The sequence below is a fragment of the Mastigoproctus giganteus genome, chromosome 6 (genome assembly GCF_048544385.1).
Source record: "Mastigoproctus giganteus isolate SK-2022 chromosome 6, ASM4854438v1, whole genome shotgun sequence".
Lineage (NCBI taxonomy): Eukaryota > Metazoa > Arthropoda > Arachnida > Uropygi > Thelyphonidae > Mastigoproctus > Mastigoproctus giganteus.
This window is the reverse complement of record NC_143580.1, coordinates 93,409,888-93,427,617: the sequence shown is the minus strand read 5'-3', so window position 1 is coordinate 93,427,617 and position 17,730 is coordinate 93,409,888. Positions and strand designations below refer to the sequence as shown.

Here is a 17,730-nt window from a genome sequence, read left to right as displayed (position 1 = left end):
ATGATTATTCATTTATATCTCCAGGTTTTATCGAAAGATTTGTAGAGATGTCATTCCCAGATGTTAATTTAAGAAAAGGATTGCGTATATTTTTAATTCTTCATTCTACTAGTTATGACTAATTTTTATGGCATTTACTCAGAAATTTCGATAATTTTTCAGTGTGTACGTTGTTGAATAAATATGAAGTGAATTATATAATCGTATTTACAGTATGATTTTATTTTTACATTCCTGTAAAAATAAAATTCAATCTCCAACTCGTCCACCAAAGTTATATCATACATGGGAAAACGACAACCCATTCAAAACTGTGTGTTTTTATGTAGTCTTCTACGTTGTTATTATTTTTATATATATGAGAAGGAAATAAATTTTCAAGAACTTTATTAAAACAATAGAGAACTTGCTTGACATTGAATTATTGTGTAACCATTTGTAGTCAAGAAATTTTAGACAGAAAAAGATTTACGACGAATCAATATCACAGCTTTATGCTTGTGGATGCATGTGTCGTGTGAATGGAAAAAAAAACACTTTAATGGAATATCCTTAAGATGATTGATAAACCTTACGATATCGTTTTAATAAAATGGGTGTATGGGTAAAAAACTTCAAGACTACAGAGATTTTCTGAAAAGCGGTCGATACAACAGCACCAAATTTATAATAAAAGTCTTGCGAGAGACCAGGTAATACTTTATCAGTTATTTATTGGAAAGTTTTCAGATACATGTTTAAAGTATTTGCGTAGAAGTCAAAGGCACCATAAAATATTTAATTAATAAAATAAAAATGATGGCGTACCATACATAAATGTCCAAGTTGGAAAATATTTAAGCCGCAATATATTCCGTTAATATTTACATATCTAAGTTAACCTTGGAAATTGCAGCTTAAGACAGTAGATAGATTTATACAAGTACTGTGTAAGTAATGAACAATTAATTTGTAAAAAATCTAAATAAATTTGAAATTAAATTCTTTCTTCTTAAACTTATCTATTGTTGGTTATATGCAATCACTTAAGGTAGATGAATACCGATTTACATTCCAGTTACATGACAGTTTGTTAACAAATTTTGTGAGAAAACATAAAGGACACCACATGGCAAATAATAAGGCAGTACTAGAGATCCCTAATTACAAATTAGACTAGGACCGTGTCATAATAATCAACAAGACGACCCAGCACAACAGAACAGACATAACTCTCATCTACAAGAAGGTAACAGCAACCTACCTGATCAACATGACAGTACTCAACACCAGCAACATACGAGAAAGAAAGCATACAAGGAAAACACCAGGAAGTATATAGACCTAAGACAGGAAGTCAAAGGAATGGAGCATATCAAACAAGTAATGACTATTACGACCACCATGTCAACCACCGGCATGGTGATAGAGCCTTCATAAGAACTTAGCAGTAATAGGATTCTCAGAGAATCCTTACACGGAAATACAGAAAACCGCGATTTTCAATACCTGCAAGTTAGTAAGAGAGTTTCTCGACCAGCAGTAATAACAATAATAATTGTAACCATGTACCTCTCACAGGGCGGAAAAATCCCTAAAGGAGAAAAAGTTCTATAATAATAATACTTACTATGAACCGTCAGCTTAACTATAGCGCTCAGTCCAGTCCCAACGCCGTTGTTAGCTTCACACACATAAAGACCTGCATATGACTCGTCTACACTTCTTATGACAAGCGAACCATTTACGAGTATATGAATTTGGGAACTGCTGACGATGGTTTTGTACTGGGCATGTGACGAACCTAAAATTTTAAAAAGAAAAAATCGATTTTATTATTTTAACATATTGTACTTAAACAATTATTAAAAGTATCCACAGAAATTTGATAAACTAATAATTATTCTAACGGATAATATTTACACAACCAATGCAAATTAAGAATGCTATATTTTATGCAATTCTTAATGCAATTTTTAATAATGTGGTCGTAAGCTAAATTCAGAACAGCGAAAACAAAACATTTATTCGGACCAGTGTGATAATCTTATTCATCAGAGCTAATGGCAGAAAAAGCAATTTAAACAATGACGGAGAATTATATCTTTGAGAATTATAAACCACTGAAATATTTGTCTCGTAACCAGAGCCACCCTTCGAAAAAAGCATTACGGTTACTAATATTGACGTTAAAAACGTTTTTACTGGCGCTATTCCAAAAAACTTTGTAACGAAAATCCGTCATGCGAAAAGCGTTACGGAGGTGACGTCATCTTCAGCTTCCGCCAGAAGCGAGTTATTATAAGTTTTATTGTTGGAATCATACTTGTATGATGGCAACAATAATTTGTCTTCTACTGGAGAAAATTTAATGAAATTTTGCAATTTTGAGAAGTTTTTCCTCTATACTAGAGGAAAAACTTTCAAACCTCTGAAAATTGCAGTAGTTCTTCCAGAATAGTGGAAAATATGAATATGTGATCGAAGGAATTTTTTCATGTAATGAACGGGATAATGAGGGCGTATAGCATATCGTTGGATAGCTAAGGAATTTAGAAACAGAAATATTAAGGTTTTAAGATACAAAAAAAAAAAAAAAAACTTTCGGAAACTGGAAAACGCATCTGGTTTCAAGTCACCTGGTTTTTACAGATTGGAATGTACTATTTTTGCTTACAATTAAACTCTGAGACTGGAAAAGAGTTCTGCACACTTATGAAAACATTCTTCAACTTGGACATGTCATCAGATCTTTAGATAAATACTACACGTAATGAAACAACTATAGATGGTGTATTCAGTCGTGAATTAAATCTCTTCAATGTAATTTTATATATTCTGCTTTAATCATCACAGACCAATACTTTCAGAAACCGATATGTATTAATAAAATAAAAACATTATATTATTTATCAATGAATTTTATTAATATCTGAAAATTAAAACGTTTTTAACGCCTGCCGATGACTCTTAAATGTAAAACACGTGAAATATGCTAGCGACAGGCACATTATGTACCTGGTACAGAACGTTTTTAGATATTTGGTTATAATTGAGATGGTTGCAGTTCTTTATTTGAACAGCGAAGAAGTATCTACAATTATATTTGAATATTATTCAAGGCTGAAGAAGCAGCAACTTGCTTTATACCAAATACATGATCCACATGAACAAAATACGGGTGTGTATCGATTGGACTACATTTCAAAGGTTTTCTCGTATTTAAGCACGAAATTCAAACGTAATAGTGTAATCTTGATAATTTACAGAAATTGCTGAAGAGTAATAACTTGAAAAACTTAATTTTGGATTCCCATCGAGGATTACGTTATGCAATTAACTGGAATGTATACGGCATAAGAAAAACGAACTAATTAACGTTGTTGTTGTTGTACCGTGATAGAAATTTTTAAAATAATTACAAAAATCACTGTAAAAATGAAGCATTAATTTGAAGTGAACTCGCAGTTGCCTTTTGAGAGGGCGAAATACGGCTCTTGTATCTAATCGATTTCCTTTCATTTTTCTTCCTGTTCATGTAAGAAAACTGATTGATTGATTTCATAGGAAGATATGCCAGTAGAGGGCAGTGCACTACTTTATGGACTGTTTGAAACATTTTTAAATTCAGCATTATGCTCGGAGTGTCACGCTTCACGCCTGAATGAACCTTTTGAGGTTATTCCTCCTTTTCCATCTACGAGTTTGGCTATGGAAAATCATCCTATTTTTAAACTCGTGTTTTTTGCCACTATAATATTAAAAACTTCTGTGGAACCAGTTACTATTAGAAAATACATACAATACAATGTTTTCAATATCTTTTGGCTTAGTATTTATTATGTAGATTCGTTTATTTCATTATACATGTGTGTTTTTTTATACGCAACTTAATTTATTACAATATTATTTATATGCAATATGATAGTTCTGTCTGCTCGTTTTTGCATAAAATATTTATAAAAATGAATAACTGAAATAAGTACACGAAAATGAACACTTTCTCATGAACAAACGTAGTGACGAACAGTACAGTAGTACACACGTATGGCTCACTGTAGTTCAAATCTAGTGACTGATAAATACAGCGCTGTTCTTGTATTCTCTCTCTCTCTCTCTCTCTCTCTCTCTCATATAAACTTCTGTGACCTTGTGTTATTCACTGAGATATTACCAGATTGTTTATTTTTGCAAATCCCATTGGTAATATTTTTATGACCTCAGAATGCGCAAAAAAAAAAAAAAAAAGACTTTCCACTGTGTACCGCCCCCCTTCAGGGTTCGCCAATAACATGTGCTGTCGAATTCAGGAGTGTTAAGAACATAATGGCGGGCGCCCTCATCATCTTTTATAACGTACTGTAACTTCACAGAAAAGGTCTGTACTGTAACTAAATGATATGTCGTTCCCCCAAGTGTAACCGGAGATAAGCTAGTTTCGGTGATTTTAAATAAGATAATTTGCGTTGATACAAATTAATAGATATGAAACCAAAATATCTAAAGTCTGGAATTCCGCTTCACTTCATTCGAATTAGCATTTAATAAATATAAAGGTACATTTTGCAAACGTTGTTTTCTGTTCAACGTTTTCCTTTAAAAAAAAATACTTATTTCCTGTTCTGTTGTGTGAGACAATAACCTTATGTTCACCGTATTTAATAACGGACCGCAATGTTGCCATTTATCTGCGCCTACAGGATAAATTTATTTTTAGATTCGTATCATAAAACGCTAAGGCCTATTCTCTTATATAATCCAAGCAACCGCAGGCAGCGTCACTAACAATGAAAAGTGAAACTACAGTTGGTTTGAGGCTTCTTGGAGCATCGATTGCAATAGTCAGTGCACCATTTGTTGCTCTAGTTGGATAGACAGACGGACAATGTGTTTTCTTTGTATACGATGAGCGTGGGTTCGCTGGTCGATTTGAATGTCGTGGGCCCTAGAATAACTCAAAGGGGTGATGAAATCGTGGTTACTCTGCACAGATTGACTAAAAACCATCAGATGGAAGAGGATTTTAAGAATTATTGTAGTCAGTGACGTGAACTATTGACTGTATCACTTTCACAATTTTGAAATTTCAGTGTCTATGTGAGCTTATTTGTAAATACAATATGTTTTCCTTTCTTTTAATTCAATTCAATCGCCTTGAATATTTATAATGTACACCCCTCTAGCCAAACAAGCTGTTCCGGGGGTGCCCACTGATGTGGAAATAAAAGATGTTAATAATCTGAACCCAGACGTGTTCAAACAAGTAAACTGCACTATATTGCGACAGAGGGCGGAATTATGTAGGGGGTGGCAGATCCGATGAGAGTTTGGAGAACTCCCTGAATGCAGGTATGTTTGGGCACCTATCGTATGGCACTTCATCCAGTGGATGCGGGATTTGTGCATTTTAGCACACAGCGAATGGTTGATCCAGGTTGCCCTCTTGGTAGCGAAATGGCTTGATACAACACTTTTTTCAGGGCTGTTTCGCAGAGGTTCTGAGCTCTCACAGGAGTAATAGATGGAGATGGGCTTATGTCTAGGAGCCACCCTTCATACCAGGGCACACGCATATGCACACAAGGGCTACAGCATATATAAGAGTATGTATATAAAATGTGTATATAAATCTTGTATATAAATTGATTAATATGTATCTTGAGAATGTATATACAGTTGTGCATTAATAAATGAAAAAATAAATAAAATAAATAATAATAAATGAGCGTAGCGCCTCTCGGCCGTTACCATTTAAGGAAATTTTTTGCCCATAGTCCTGGATCTACGTATGTGCTGTATGAGAGTAATGGATTACAGCAGGGATTAACAAAGTGTGAGGCGCATCCCCCTCCCCCCTCCCCCAAGCAGCGCACTTGATTATTTTTAGGAGAGGGAGATTTGTGTCGTTTGTATGAAGCATTTTTTCAAAGAAATATCGACAAACCACTCCACTAATTCAGGTATGAAGTATAATTCATTTTAATCTTTAAGATTAAACGTATCTTTCTATACATTGGATAATTTTCCTCCTAGTGATATTTATTCAGCCAATGGGCGAAGAAGGATGCGGGTTAAGTGGTAATACGTAACAAATACTAAAATACGTAACAGAAGCTTGTTTTACTGTGGTAAAACAAGCTTCTGTTCAAGCGTGGCCATGCTTGATAAACCTCGTGCACGCGCTTTGTTTATATAGCATGACCACGCGATACCATATTTGATTTCAGTATGTAACGTATTAGTGGCATAGAGTTTTGGGTCAAGCGCCACCGGTGGTTTCCCACATCTGCGCCGTATGCACTCTGTGATGGAATGCAGAACAAATGCAAAGGCTAGAACAAGTGTAATGTCTGGTTTATGAAGTACTGTGTTTTGTTCTGTTGTTGTGTCTCTGGCTGCTTGGCCACAGTGCCCCTAGTGGGATCCTACGTTGCCCGCCACCACCACTGGGAGATGAGCCAGGCTGCCCGTTATACTCTGGCTGGTCTCTGCCAGGGTCGCCTGAGCTTCCTGACAGGGACCAAGTATAAAAAAAAAATCTTTTTGTTGAAGAGAGCACACTGGGAATTAGAGTAAGAGTAGAGTGAGTCAGAATGTAGGGTAAGGAACAGAGATGGACCAAGGTGAAGGGGCCACCGGTGATTTAAGGCGAAGTGAGGAGAGGGTATAGGGAATTAAAGTCACAGGGGCAGGTGCCTCTGTATGAGCGCGATTGGCCTTGCGCTCTGAAGGGATATCACGCACTCAGCAGAGTGCCAGCAGCAGAGATCCCACGCTCACAAGCAGGTACCAGCAGCATAGATCCCACACTCACAAGCGGGTACCAGCATAATCCTACCCTAGAGTGGGGTTTGCATGATAGCTTGTTTGCTATAATTTCCTGCACACTAGGAATTAGAGTAAGATGTGGGAAATGCATTTATTATACCCCTGTTGAGGTTTGCAATGATGGTGGAATGTTCCCTTCATACCTGTCATGGGTGTGATAATCCCGTCTGGTGTTGATAACTGCCTGTGCAAATCATGTGAAAGCTGCATAAGATATTTCATCGTTTATGAGGATGTACTCTTTATGGCAGGGGTTGGATTGTATCTCGGTGAAGAATTCGTAGGCGGTATTCATCATATGTGGGGCACTCGTACATGACGTGGACCCAAGACTCCTTATCTCCACAGTGGCAGTAAGGATTCTTTTCGATACCGAGCGCTGTTAACTTTTGTTGGAATAGGCCGTGCCAAGTAAGCAGAAAGGTTGCCTGCAGTCCAGGTGAATACCAGAGGGGAAGCTTGGGATACGTAAGGGCAATTGTGGGGAAGAACTTCGTTACTTCTCCTTTATTTGTTGCATTCCAGGACTCCTGCCATACACGCTGCAAGTGGCTGGTGACACGCCTTTTTTTCTTGCTTATGGTCATTTGTGAGGTCCAGATGCAGATCCAGTAGTTGGGTGAGAATACCTATCTTGTGGTAGAGGGGCATGAATCCTGCGATGGCTTGGAGCGCCCTGGTAACAGACAGAAACATAAATCGCTGAACTGAATCGAGTTTACATCTGTTCCGCTCAAGTTAAATGGTTCTTCTGTGTTGTCCAGTGCATAGGCTTCATTGCTGGCTACTATTTGAGTTTGCTCTGGGCTTAACTGTTTGTTTTCAGGAACGAGGGCATCAAGAAAATTATTTAGAGAGTCAGTCCAAGAGGTGGTGAAGGTTCCATCAGGTTTCTGCAAGGAGTCCAAGACTTCTCCCCTGGGCAGCTTATTGATTACAATGCGCAAGACTATTCCCCACAGGTTGCTGTTTGCAGTGGAGGTTACCAGGGTCCTCCATGATTCTCTCTTGCTTCTGCGAATTTCAAGTGTGTAACGGTTTCTCAGCAGTGGATAAGCTTCCCGCGCAGCGTCCACTTCCGTATTGTGAGAGGGGGGAATGGCCACGAGCCCTTTGGAATGCTTTCCCAGCGAGGTGGACCCGTTTCTTTGGTCGCGAAGGTTGGCGTTCTACGATGGAACGGCGTATCTGTAAGGTTTTCTTCGTGGGATGGCTAAGTCGCAGGCATTTATGATTGTCTTGGTTATTTTCTGCACACAATCCTTGGGTGAGCTGGTGTCTGGTAAAGGGTCGTTCTCGGGGAGGCTTCTTGTGAGATCCACCTGAAATCGACGCCAATCTGTTTTTTTTAGTACCGTAGCGTACTATGAGCGAGCAAGAGAGAGAGTGTGATCGCACTGTGGTCCGAAGTAGTCCAGGATTCTTGCCCTGTCCAGCCAACCAGTTTTTGGGCTAAGTCTGGCGTGGCCATGTCAATTGTACTCTCCCAGAGGGAGCTGCTGAAGGTGGGCACGTGGCCCGGTCTGTTGAAAACCCGAATGGCAGTAGTTAAAATGAAGTCCTCAAGTAGTTCATTTCTAGACCCAGTTCTGTCGGGTGTTAGGCTGTGCCACAGGGCAGAGTGACAGTTGGCATCCATTCCAACCAGCAGCCTCTTTCCAGGAAGAAGGTGGAGAGCCATCTGCATGAGTGATGTTGCAAGAGTGATGTCCTCACCGAGATGACTATATACTGAGAGAAGGTAGATGGAGCCTAGGAGTATCAGGATCTAGGCACAAGTGCTGATAGAAGTACATAGTGGTGCGATACGGACTGCTGTAATATATGCATTCCTGATAACTACTGCGGCCCATGGCTAGTCATCTGTGCAGTGTATAATTTTGTATGAGGTTGGATATCCAACTACGTTACCCTTGGTTCTTGAAACAAGAATGCGTCAATGTGCTGCTCTTCTGCTTTGATTTTTAATTGGTCAGCGACCACTCTTGCTCGTTGTGCATTAAGTTGAAGTATTTTAATCTGTTGTTGAGTGGGTATAGTGGCTTGCCTATCCGTAATTTATCCTTGATTGGTATATACTCTTGACTTTTTTGTAGACCTGTACAGTTGGCATCTCTTATTGAGTGGTCCTGGGGTGCTTTTGCTGCCTTGCAGTTGACACAGGGGGGCTGTTCCTTGGCAGGGCAGTCCTTAAATGCATGCCCTTTTTGTACACAGTGCCCACAGGTGGACTCTCGCTGGTTACATGTATGGGACGTATGTCCGAAACGCAGGCACCGGTAACACTTGGGAACAGAGATGTGCTCCCGGGGCAATGAAAACTCTATTTTGTGAGCCAATGATCTGCCACGCCCTTGGTGACAACAACGATCCAGTTAACATTTCCTGGTACTTTTGCCCTGGTACTATATTTCGGCGCTACGTGCTCTTCCTGTTCCCCCTCTGTTAGGCACATACTGAGATTCCTGCGATAGATCTCATCCTTTAATTCCTGAGGGGTTAGGTTTTCATCGATGTCAAGCAGGACTATTGATGGGCCGTTCCGCTTCTGAGCCTCCACCCGCATTCCATAGTTGGTTATATCCGTATTCTTTAGGATTTCCGGTGCCTCCTCTCTGGTATCTGTCTCTATTATAATGCCAGGGTTCCTGGTTTTTCGTATACTTTTAATTCTTATGTTCCTCATTTGTTCTTTCATGTTTTTAGTGAGTGCCTCTCTGACCTCTTCACTCGTTCACTGTGTCGAAAGCTTCTGTAATTATTCTATTTTATCAAAAGAAACGAGCGCGGCCCCCCTAGTTCAACATTAAATTAAACATTAGGATTTCAAGAATAAATTAAACATTAAGATTAAATGTATTCAATTTTATAAACTAATACATAATATTAGTATATAAAAGTATGTATCCTTATAGCTAAATTTCATGTGAAATCTGTTTATTTGCAGTTGCCCTGAAATTTATAAAATATTTTAAGTGGAGGGTGCGAGGTATACAAGTCTGGGAACCACTGGATTAGAGAATTCGCAGTAAAAATAAATGGAGAGTAACAAGTTGATGAAAATGCTTTGTGAAAAACGGACAACAATATTGCTGTCAATTAATTATTTTGATAAAACTTAAAACCAATTTCTCTTTTTGTGTATATTTATATTTTCTTATTCGTGATGTGTTGTGTTTCTTGCTTATATGCTTTCGTGTATAATACAATGACAGCTTGATATTTATTTTTGCCCAAAGAGTAAAGTAATAGATATACCAAAGGAAATCACATTTAGAAATAATTCATTAATACTGGAAGTCATTTCACTAAATATACTTCTTCATTTTACATATCTTATGATCTTCGCGAGCAGAAAGCACTTATTTTATAAGCAATGACCCAAATTAAAAACCATAAAAGTAATATGTGAGAAATTCTATTTCTTTTCGCAAGCAAAAATGGCGAAAAAGGCAATTTGAACGGTGCTGAAAAATAAAAACGAAACAAACTGCTTCGTATATCTCATTGCTGTTGAGTGTCATTAACAGATTAAAGACTTACTTCAACGGGTTTATCAATACTTACTGCAATGAATATTGCCCGTGCCTAATGATACGCAGTTTCGAAATGAAAAACATTCCACTATGCAGAGAGTATATCCGAGACTTTATTAAATGAGAAACTTCAAAAATGTATAAGAAAATGAGGTAACACACATTCGCAGCGCGAGATGAAAACAGGAATAAATGTAGACTTAGAGAAAATTATGGTTGTTATCAGGTTCTCGCACATCTACAAATGGGAATGCAAACCAACAATGTGTGTAGTGGCTTACGATTGGGCGATCTGTTTAAAATTTTACGAGAAGTGAATTCCTCTGACTGTTAACAACTCTTCCAGCAGAAAATTACACGGGGAACTTCGAGAATATTTATTTCTCGGTTTTACAGCTTCATTTCCTATTTTTAACCTTAAGGCAAAGTAATAAGAAAATGGCGTGGAGAAAAATGTAATGCTGCTTCGCATACAAAAGTCTCACATCAAATATAACGCACTCCGAAGTCACCACTAAATTATTAAGCTTTAAACTAATGCCTTTCAATTTTGGTAAGAAAAAGAGGTTTATATTATTTTTCTTTAAGGTTTGGTTTTCTATACGTGAGGAACAGCAGAAATGAATCATAAAGGATTTTGGATTTCAGTCGGTAAGAATGTTAGAAGCTTTTAAGGCATAATAATGGTTTATACTGTGTGTGTGGTTATTGTGTGCGCGCGAGTGACAGGGAACATATGCACACACAGTGACGTGCTCAGATTTCAGAGATGGGGCTAACTGTTTGTTATGTGACATGCGACCAGCAAAGTTTACACCTGAAAGTTTATGGACATTGCTTTACGAACAGTGCTCCATTTTAATACCAAAGTCCTATTTCGTTCTACCTTTATTAACTCTCGATCGACTATATGTGTGTCTATATATACATATATAGTATAATAGTAATAGACACTGGAGTGATAATAAGAGGAATATTTGAATTATTATAGACCTAGGTTACTACTATGAAGAGTAGAATGAACCCAACGACCATAAATAAATATAAAAATGTAGGAGATTATGTTTTCAATGTGGCTAGCAGTCAGTAGGTTGTATAATCAACCGTAGGTCGAGATCATGGAACAACTGTCATAAAATGATTCAATTCGAACCTGCAAAATAAAGATAAAAAACATAATATCAAAAATAATATATTAAAAGTACTTAATGTTGCAATTTCGATGATTTTAACGTCGTTCTCGAGGGCCAACCGTCAAAACCAAGGAAAAGGCAGCAATAAGTAAGGCTTCTGTTTCTAACATGAAATATACGTAGCACGTGGTATAACGTATAATGAAATCAAGTTATTGTATAAGTACGGAAGCCAGGTTAATCGTAGCGTGTTGAGTACGTAGTGCTGACGCATATTTCATGGCTGACCCGACAGAGTCGGAGGAATGATAAGTAGTAAAAATAACTAAAAGCCGATGGCCGTACGGTGTAGGCTGGTGTGCTGCAGTGAAGAAAAAGCTCGCTACGTGCTCACGTCAATGACTATTTAATGTGTAAAAGCGACGCTTTGATATTATTGATATTATGTTGTTTACCTATATTTTTGCAGGTTCGAAATGAATCATTTTATCACTGCTATTCCATGATGTCGACCTACGGTTGATTATACAACTTACTGACCGCTAGCCGCATTGAAAACATAATCTCCTACATTTATATATAAACACTTTTTACACCCCCCCCCCACTCAGTAAATTTTACTACTTATCATCCCTTCGCCTCTGTCGGGTCAGCCATGAAATATACGTTAGCAGTACATACTCGATACGCTATGATTAACCTGGCTTCCGTACTTATACAATAACTTGGTTTCATTATACCTAACCACGTACTACGTATATTTCATGTTAGAAACAGAGGCATCACTTATTGCTGCCTTTTCCTTTGTTTTGACGGTTGGCCCTCGAGAACGACGTTAAAATCATCGAAATTGAAACATTAAGTACTTTTAATATATTATATTTGATACTTTGTTTTTTACCTTTATTTTTGCAGGTTCGAATTTATCATTTTATGACTGCTGCTCCATGATCTCGACTTACGGTTGATTATACAACCTACTGACCGCTAGCCATATTTAGAACAATCTCCTACATCAGGATAGAGACGGAAAGAATGGATTTAAATATAAATTAACATGATATTATAAACTAGTTATACATTAGGTGTGAAAATGACCTTGCTCTTTTGTCCTGATGAACATTCCAAGAAACTGGTCGCAATGCGCCATAATTTGGTGTACATAATTCAGGACAGTATTTTGGTTACGAGCTTAAATTTGTTTCATTGTAGCTGTACTTAACATACAAAGGGTACTAGGAAAGTTTTGCAATACAGCTTTGTTTATTTAATTTTTTCAAAGTAATTTCCTCTACATTCAATACACCTCTCCATCCTCCGAAACCAATCTTTAAACCAGTTCTGCCAAGTTTCACTAGGGAGTAAAGCACACTCGTTGTCCCAAGCCCGTAGAAGGTCCTCATCACTGGAAAACCGCCTCCCTTTTAGCTTCATTTTCACATGCGGGAACAGTGCAAAGTCGCAGGGAGCAAGGTCTGGACTGTAGGGAGGGTGCTCGAGAAGTTTCAGTCCTGTCGTGGTCAAATATTCGGTGCAGGCTTTGGCGCGGTGAGCTGGAGCATTTTCGTGATGGAGGTACCAGGTGTCCATTCTTGACTTTGGCCGCAGGTTCTTCATAGATCCAATGACTTTAGGCAGGCACTGTTCAGTATACCACTTAGCTGTGACTGTCTTCTGCGTGTCCAAAACGACACGTTCCACAATTCCACTCGATTTGAAAAATACAGCTATCATTTTCTTCTTTACAGATCGGGATTTTCTGACAATTACGGGTGTGTCGTCATCATCAAAGACCCAAACTTTGTTTTGAGCCTTGGTCGGCAGATCGTAATAGTACAGCCAAGTCTCGTCACCTGTCACGATGTTGTTCACATACCGAGATTGTCCCTTATCAAACTTTTTTAACATCTCCCGGCACCAAGTCACACGTCGTGTCATCTGCTCTTCAATCAGTTGATGCGGTACCCAGAGAGAACAAAGTTTCTTCATGTGCAAATGATCTTGCAGAATCGAACGAATTGCTGGTGCATTTAGGCCCAAAGTATCCTCTATCTGTTGGTAAGTCACTCGCCTGTTTTCGTCAAGCATTTTCCTCACAGCAGTAACGTTTTCCTCCGTAACTGACGTTCGTGGCCTTCCTGGCCTCTCAGAATCCTCCAGAGTGAAATTTCCCCTTTGGAATTCTCTATACCACCTGAATATCGTTGTACGATGTGGACAATCATCATCTAGTGCAAGAGTCATTTCTTCTAAGCACTGGTCTATGGTTAAACCACGCACGAAATTATACCGCAAAACTGTCCTTATCTCATTTCGTGACCACGATGCCATCGCAAGCACTTTACACTCTCACTACTAATGAATAACTGAGCCCATCGACTTGGCGCGGCGGCTACTATGCACGTATGAACATGTCTCAACATGCAGCAACAAGCAGCTTCCTGTGATTCATTGTTGCGTCATATTGCAAAACTTTCCTAGTACAATTTGTACTTAATGTTAATAAACTGAAAATTCGTTTTCACCAACTTTTCTTCAGTCAAATAAAATATTATATATAGGGTGTCTCAAAAATATTGGTACAAACGTTTAGGGGAGGTAGGTAAAATCTAATGGAATGTGAATCGCATAGGAACTCATAACCGGAAACGTCACGGGAACATTCCATCACAATTGCGAAGTTATTTCCACAATATGAGAGATGCCAAATGGCGAATAAATAATAATGTATTAGAAGACAAAATACACGAGGTATAATTTCTTATGGGTTTAGGTAATGAACTATATAATATCAGTGTAGATACATCATAGTTTACCCATAAATTTGAACTACGTATGTAGTGTAAAGGCATCGTTTTAATTGCATCTCATATTGTGGGTGCTTTCACAACGAGATAGCTGGTATTGCACTACTTCGAATAAATAACGCTTCTCTAGTAGAGAAGACTACTGTTATTTACTGTTTTTGGCATCTCTCGTATTGCGGAAATAACTTCGCCAATGTGATGGCATATTGCATTACCAGCGTACCTGCCCACCCACTGATGATGGTGGTGGTGGTGGCGATATCCACCGAAAATAAATAACAGTAGTCTTCTCTACTAGAGAAGCGTTATTTATTCGAAGTAGTGCAATACCAGCTATCTCGTTGCGAAGGCAGCCACAATATCAGATACAATTAAGACGATGCCTTTTATAACACATACGCAGTTCAAATGTATGGTTAAACTATGGTGTATCTACACCGATATTATATAGTTAATTACCTAAACCCATAAGAAATTATGCCTCGTGCATTTCGTCTTCTGATACATTATAATAAAGATTATAACGATTATTATAAAGATTATCTTTATCACAATAAAGATTTATTTATTTATTTATTTATTTATTATCCGTTAAAAAAAACACTTGCCCTCTCTCAGGGATAAAATTTATTAATTTAATGTTTCCATTTTAATTTTTTTTAACGAAAAAGACGTTTTAAGTCATAGTTAATTCATATATTTTAGACTACTATAAATTTTCGAATCACGCATCTTTTAAGTATTAAATATAACAGATATGAAGGCAAGCTATGGATCAATTGGCATATTACTAATTTTAGTGCTTTGGTTAACAAATCAGGCATATCAGAATTCTTGTTGGATTTTTTTTTTTTTTTTACGAATTTTGAAGTCTTGAAAAGCACTTATCATAAATTTCATCAAAGTATAATAACGTTCTCTTAGGCCACGATTCGATCACAAACTCAAAAATGAAGAAACACGCAGATTAATAACAAAAAAAAAAAAGCCATAAACAATTCTTTCGAACAAAATTTTGACTTTTTGTTTTTAGTGTACTCTGATCAGTTTAGACAACAATGCTTACCCACATCACTAATTTACGATGGTAATTAAATTCCACAATAACTTGAACATATTTTAAAAATTGATTAGCAAATGCGATTCATTCAAACAGCTTACCGCTAACATTATTCTTTTTACTAAATAAAGAAATTAATCTCTGAATTATACCCAAGAATTCTTAATTAAATGTAATTTCTATTTTTGGAGTTCACTGTGCATCGAATCGATATCAAAAGATACTACCTTCCAACAAGACTGCAGGCGATATTAGAGTTCATCTATATCATAAGGTAGACTAAAGACAATTTTCAGCTGCTGGTGTTTATGTAGAAGAATGTCTTAACAAAGCGCACTGCAGTTATTAGTAGATTACAACAGCACACATAAATGAACAATGATCTCGATAAGTGGATTGCTTTAATGGTTTGGTCTAAGCAGATGTTCTGTTACTGTCGTTGTTCTTTTTTGAAGCGCAATGTTCTCATTTGGCTTTCCTTTAATTTCCGAATGATACGATGTATTTTTCGATACAAGTAACCTCTGATTTACGTCGGGAGATATAGTCCTATGAACGGCAACGTATATCGAACCGACGTAGATTGGACATGTTGATTACATATGTAAGTTATAAAGGAGTAATGCGTTCAAATTTTTGGATATTTGCTTAATTAAGCGAAGAAAGCTATAAAATAGCAAGCATATATATATCTTTCTGTATAAACAAGCATCTATTATTCATATATTTTATTAGCCATAACAAATTATTCCGTTTTAAGGAACCATCGATGGAGGTACGAAGAATTATTATTTTTTTTTCCTTTATTGATACAATTGATTACAGCAGCGCGAAAGATCACTCAGCCGTCGACCACACTTAAACTTGTTACTCCGTTTTATGTTTTGGTTACGTTATCTTCATCGAGAATGTACATCCCTATCTCGAACAGATTCCAACTGTAGTGTCTCTTTTTGTCGTGAACTATTTTACTGGCTACAATTCCCCTTCTTGCCCGTTGTTGCTCAAACTAAATGGCTAGGTCAGCTTAACATTGTGGGATTCTAGCATTATCAACATTACCTACGTTCATTTCGTCGAAGCCAATCTCATTTGACAATTCCCTAACCTGTAAGTGATTTTCGGGGGCATCAATAAGTTCTGAATGTGAATGCACTCTGGCCATATTCCATAACAGCTTATTCGTCGTAGCCCGAGTGACTTTCTCCAGTAATGTCGCAATGTTGTCTACGGACTTCTTAATATTATATCCCCTCCAGAACTCCCGAACTACTGGTTGGTCCTCGCCGTCTGCACGAGGATCAGTTGTCGCAAGATGCGACACACATAATAGGCTCTGAATAAGGCTGTAACCCACTGGTCTATTGGATACCAAGAGAGAGGTCGTATTTGTTGGCATGAAAATGCCTTGCATGTTATCACTCAATTCTTCAACGCAAATAGGATAGTAGCACGTTGTCAAAAAACGAACAAAACCCTTCTGGAATGTATTCCTTACAATAATTTTGACAATGGGAGAGAGAAAAGCCAATTTTTAAAAAAAAGTTTAATGTAATTAAATCCCGTAACCTCACTCGCTAAACAGATAAAAGTATAGTTATTGGTTCGTAAGTGGAGTACAATTGCTATAATATAAGTTTCAAACAGCTAGCTAATCCTGTCATAAATCCGACGACGTTCGTCGTCGGATTTATAACAGGATTAGCTGTCATAAATCCGACGAACGTCGTCGGATTTATGACAGGATTACCTAGCTGTTTAGGATTACCTAGCGATAATAGTGCCCAAAGAAGTTCTGGAACCAGAACTTCTTTGGGCACTATTATCGTCAGATCACACGTCTGAAATCTGTTCTGGTCTTTGCGATGATAAAACTAATATTAAACACTATTAGGAACTTATTTCGAATTATAGTATTATACACTATAACTTTACTGCTTATCAAGTGGAATAAAATGTTTTATTAATTTAGAGTTCCCAGGACAATCTATTAAAATATAAAAGTTATAAACGGGCATTATATCAAAACGATGTAAACCGAAGAGTGTGTGTTCCAGTCAGAAACTGCATGAAATATGTAAATGTGTATTATATTTATGAGTTATTTTTGGAGTGATATTGGATAAAATTCAGAATCCATACTGATAACATAAACCTTAATTAAGTGTAAACAGTGCGCTTTATATTTTTATTTATTTTTGCTTTAGATGAGATAGCTTTTTCAATCTTATCTACCATAACATATCTGAGAAACCTTGCCAGGGTTTCCTTTCAAACAGCGAATTTCATTTATTTAACCCATTAAAATAAGAAAAGTTAACAAAGTTAGAAAAAAAGTGTTATTTCTAATCAAGTAGCTGAAATGTTATTAAGAAGTAAAGACGTGT

General features: G+C 37.3%; 1 protein-coding gene across 2 annotated transcripts in view; it reads right to left on the bottom strand.

Annotated features, from left to right (window-relative positions):
* The window catches only part of LOC150084464 (cell adhesion molecule Dscam1-like), a 616,978-nt gene that overhangs the window by 187,571 nt on the left and 411,677 nt on the right, over positions 1 to 17,730 (bottom strand). For both annotated transcript variants that reach the window (XM_090376089.1, XM_090376090.1), the window contains exon 11: positions 1,610 to 1,783. In XM_090376089.1, coding sequence (XP_090232215.1) covers positions 1,610 to 1,783 — 174 coding nt within the window. The remainder of the gene's footprint in view (positions 1 to 1,609; positions 1,784 to 17,730) is intronic.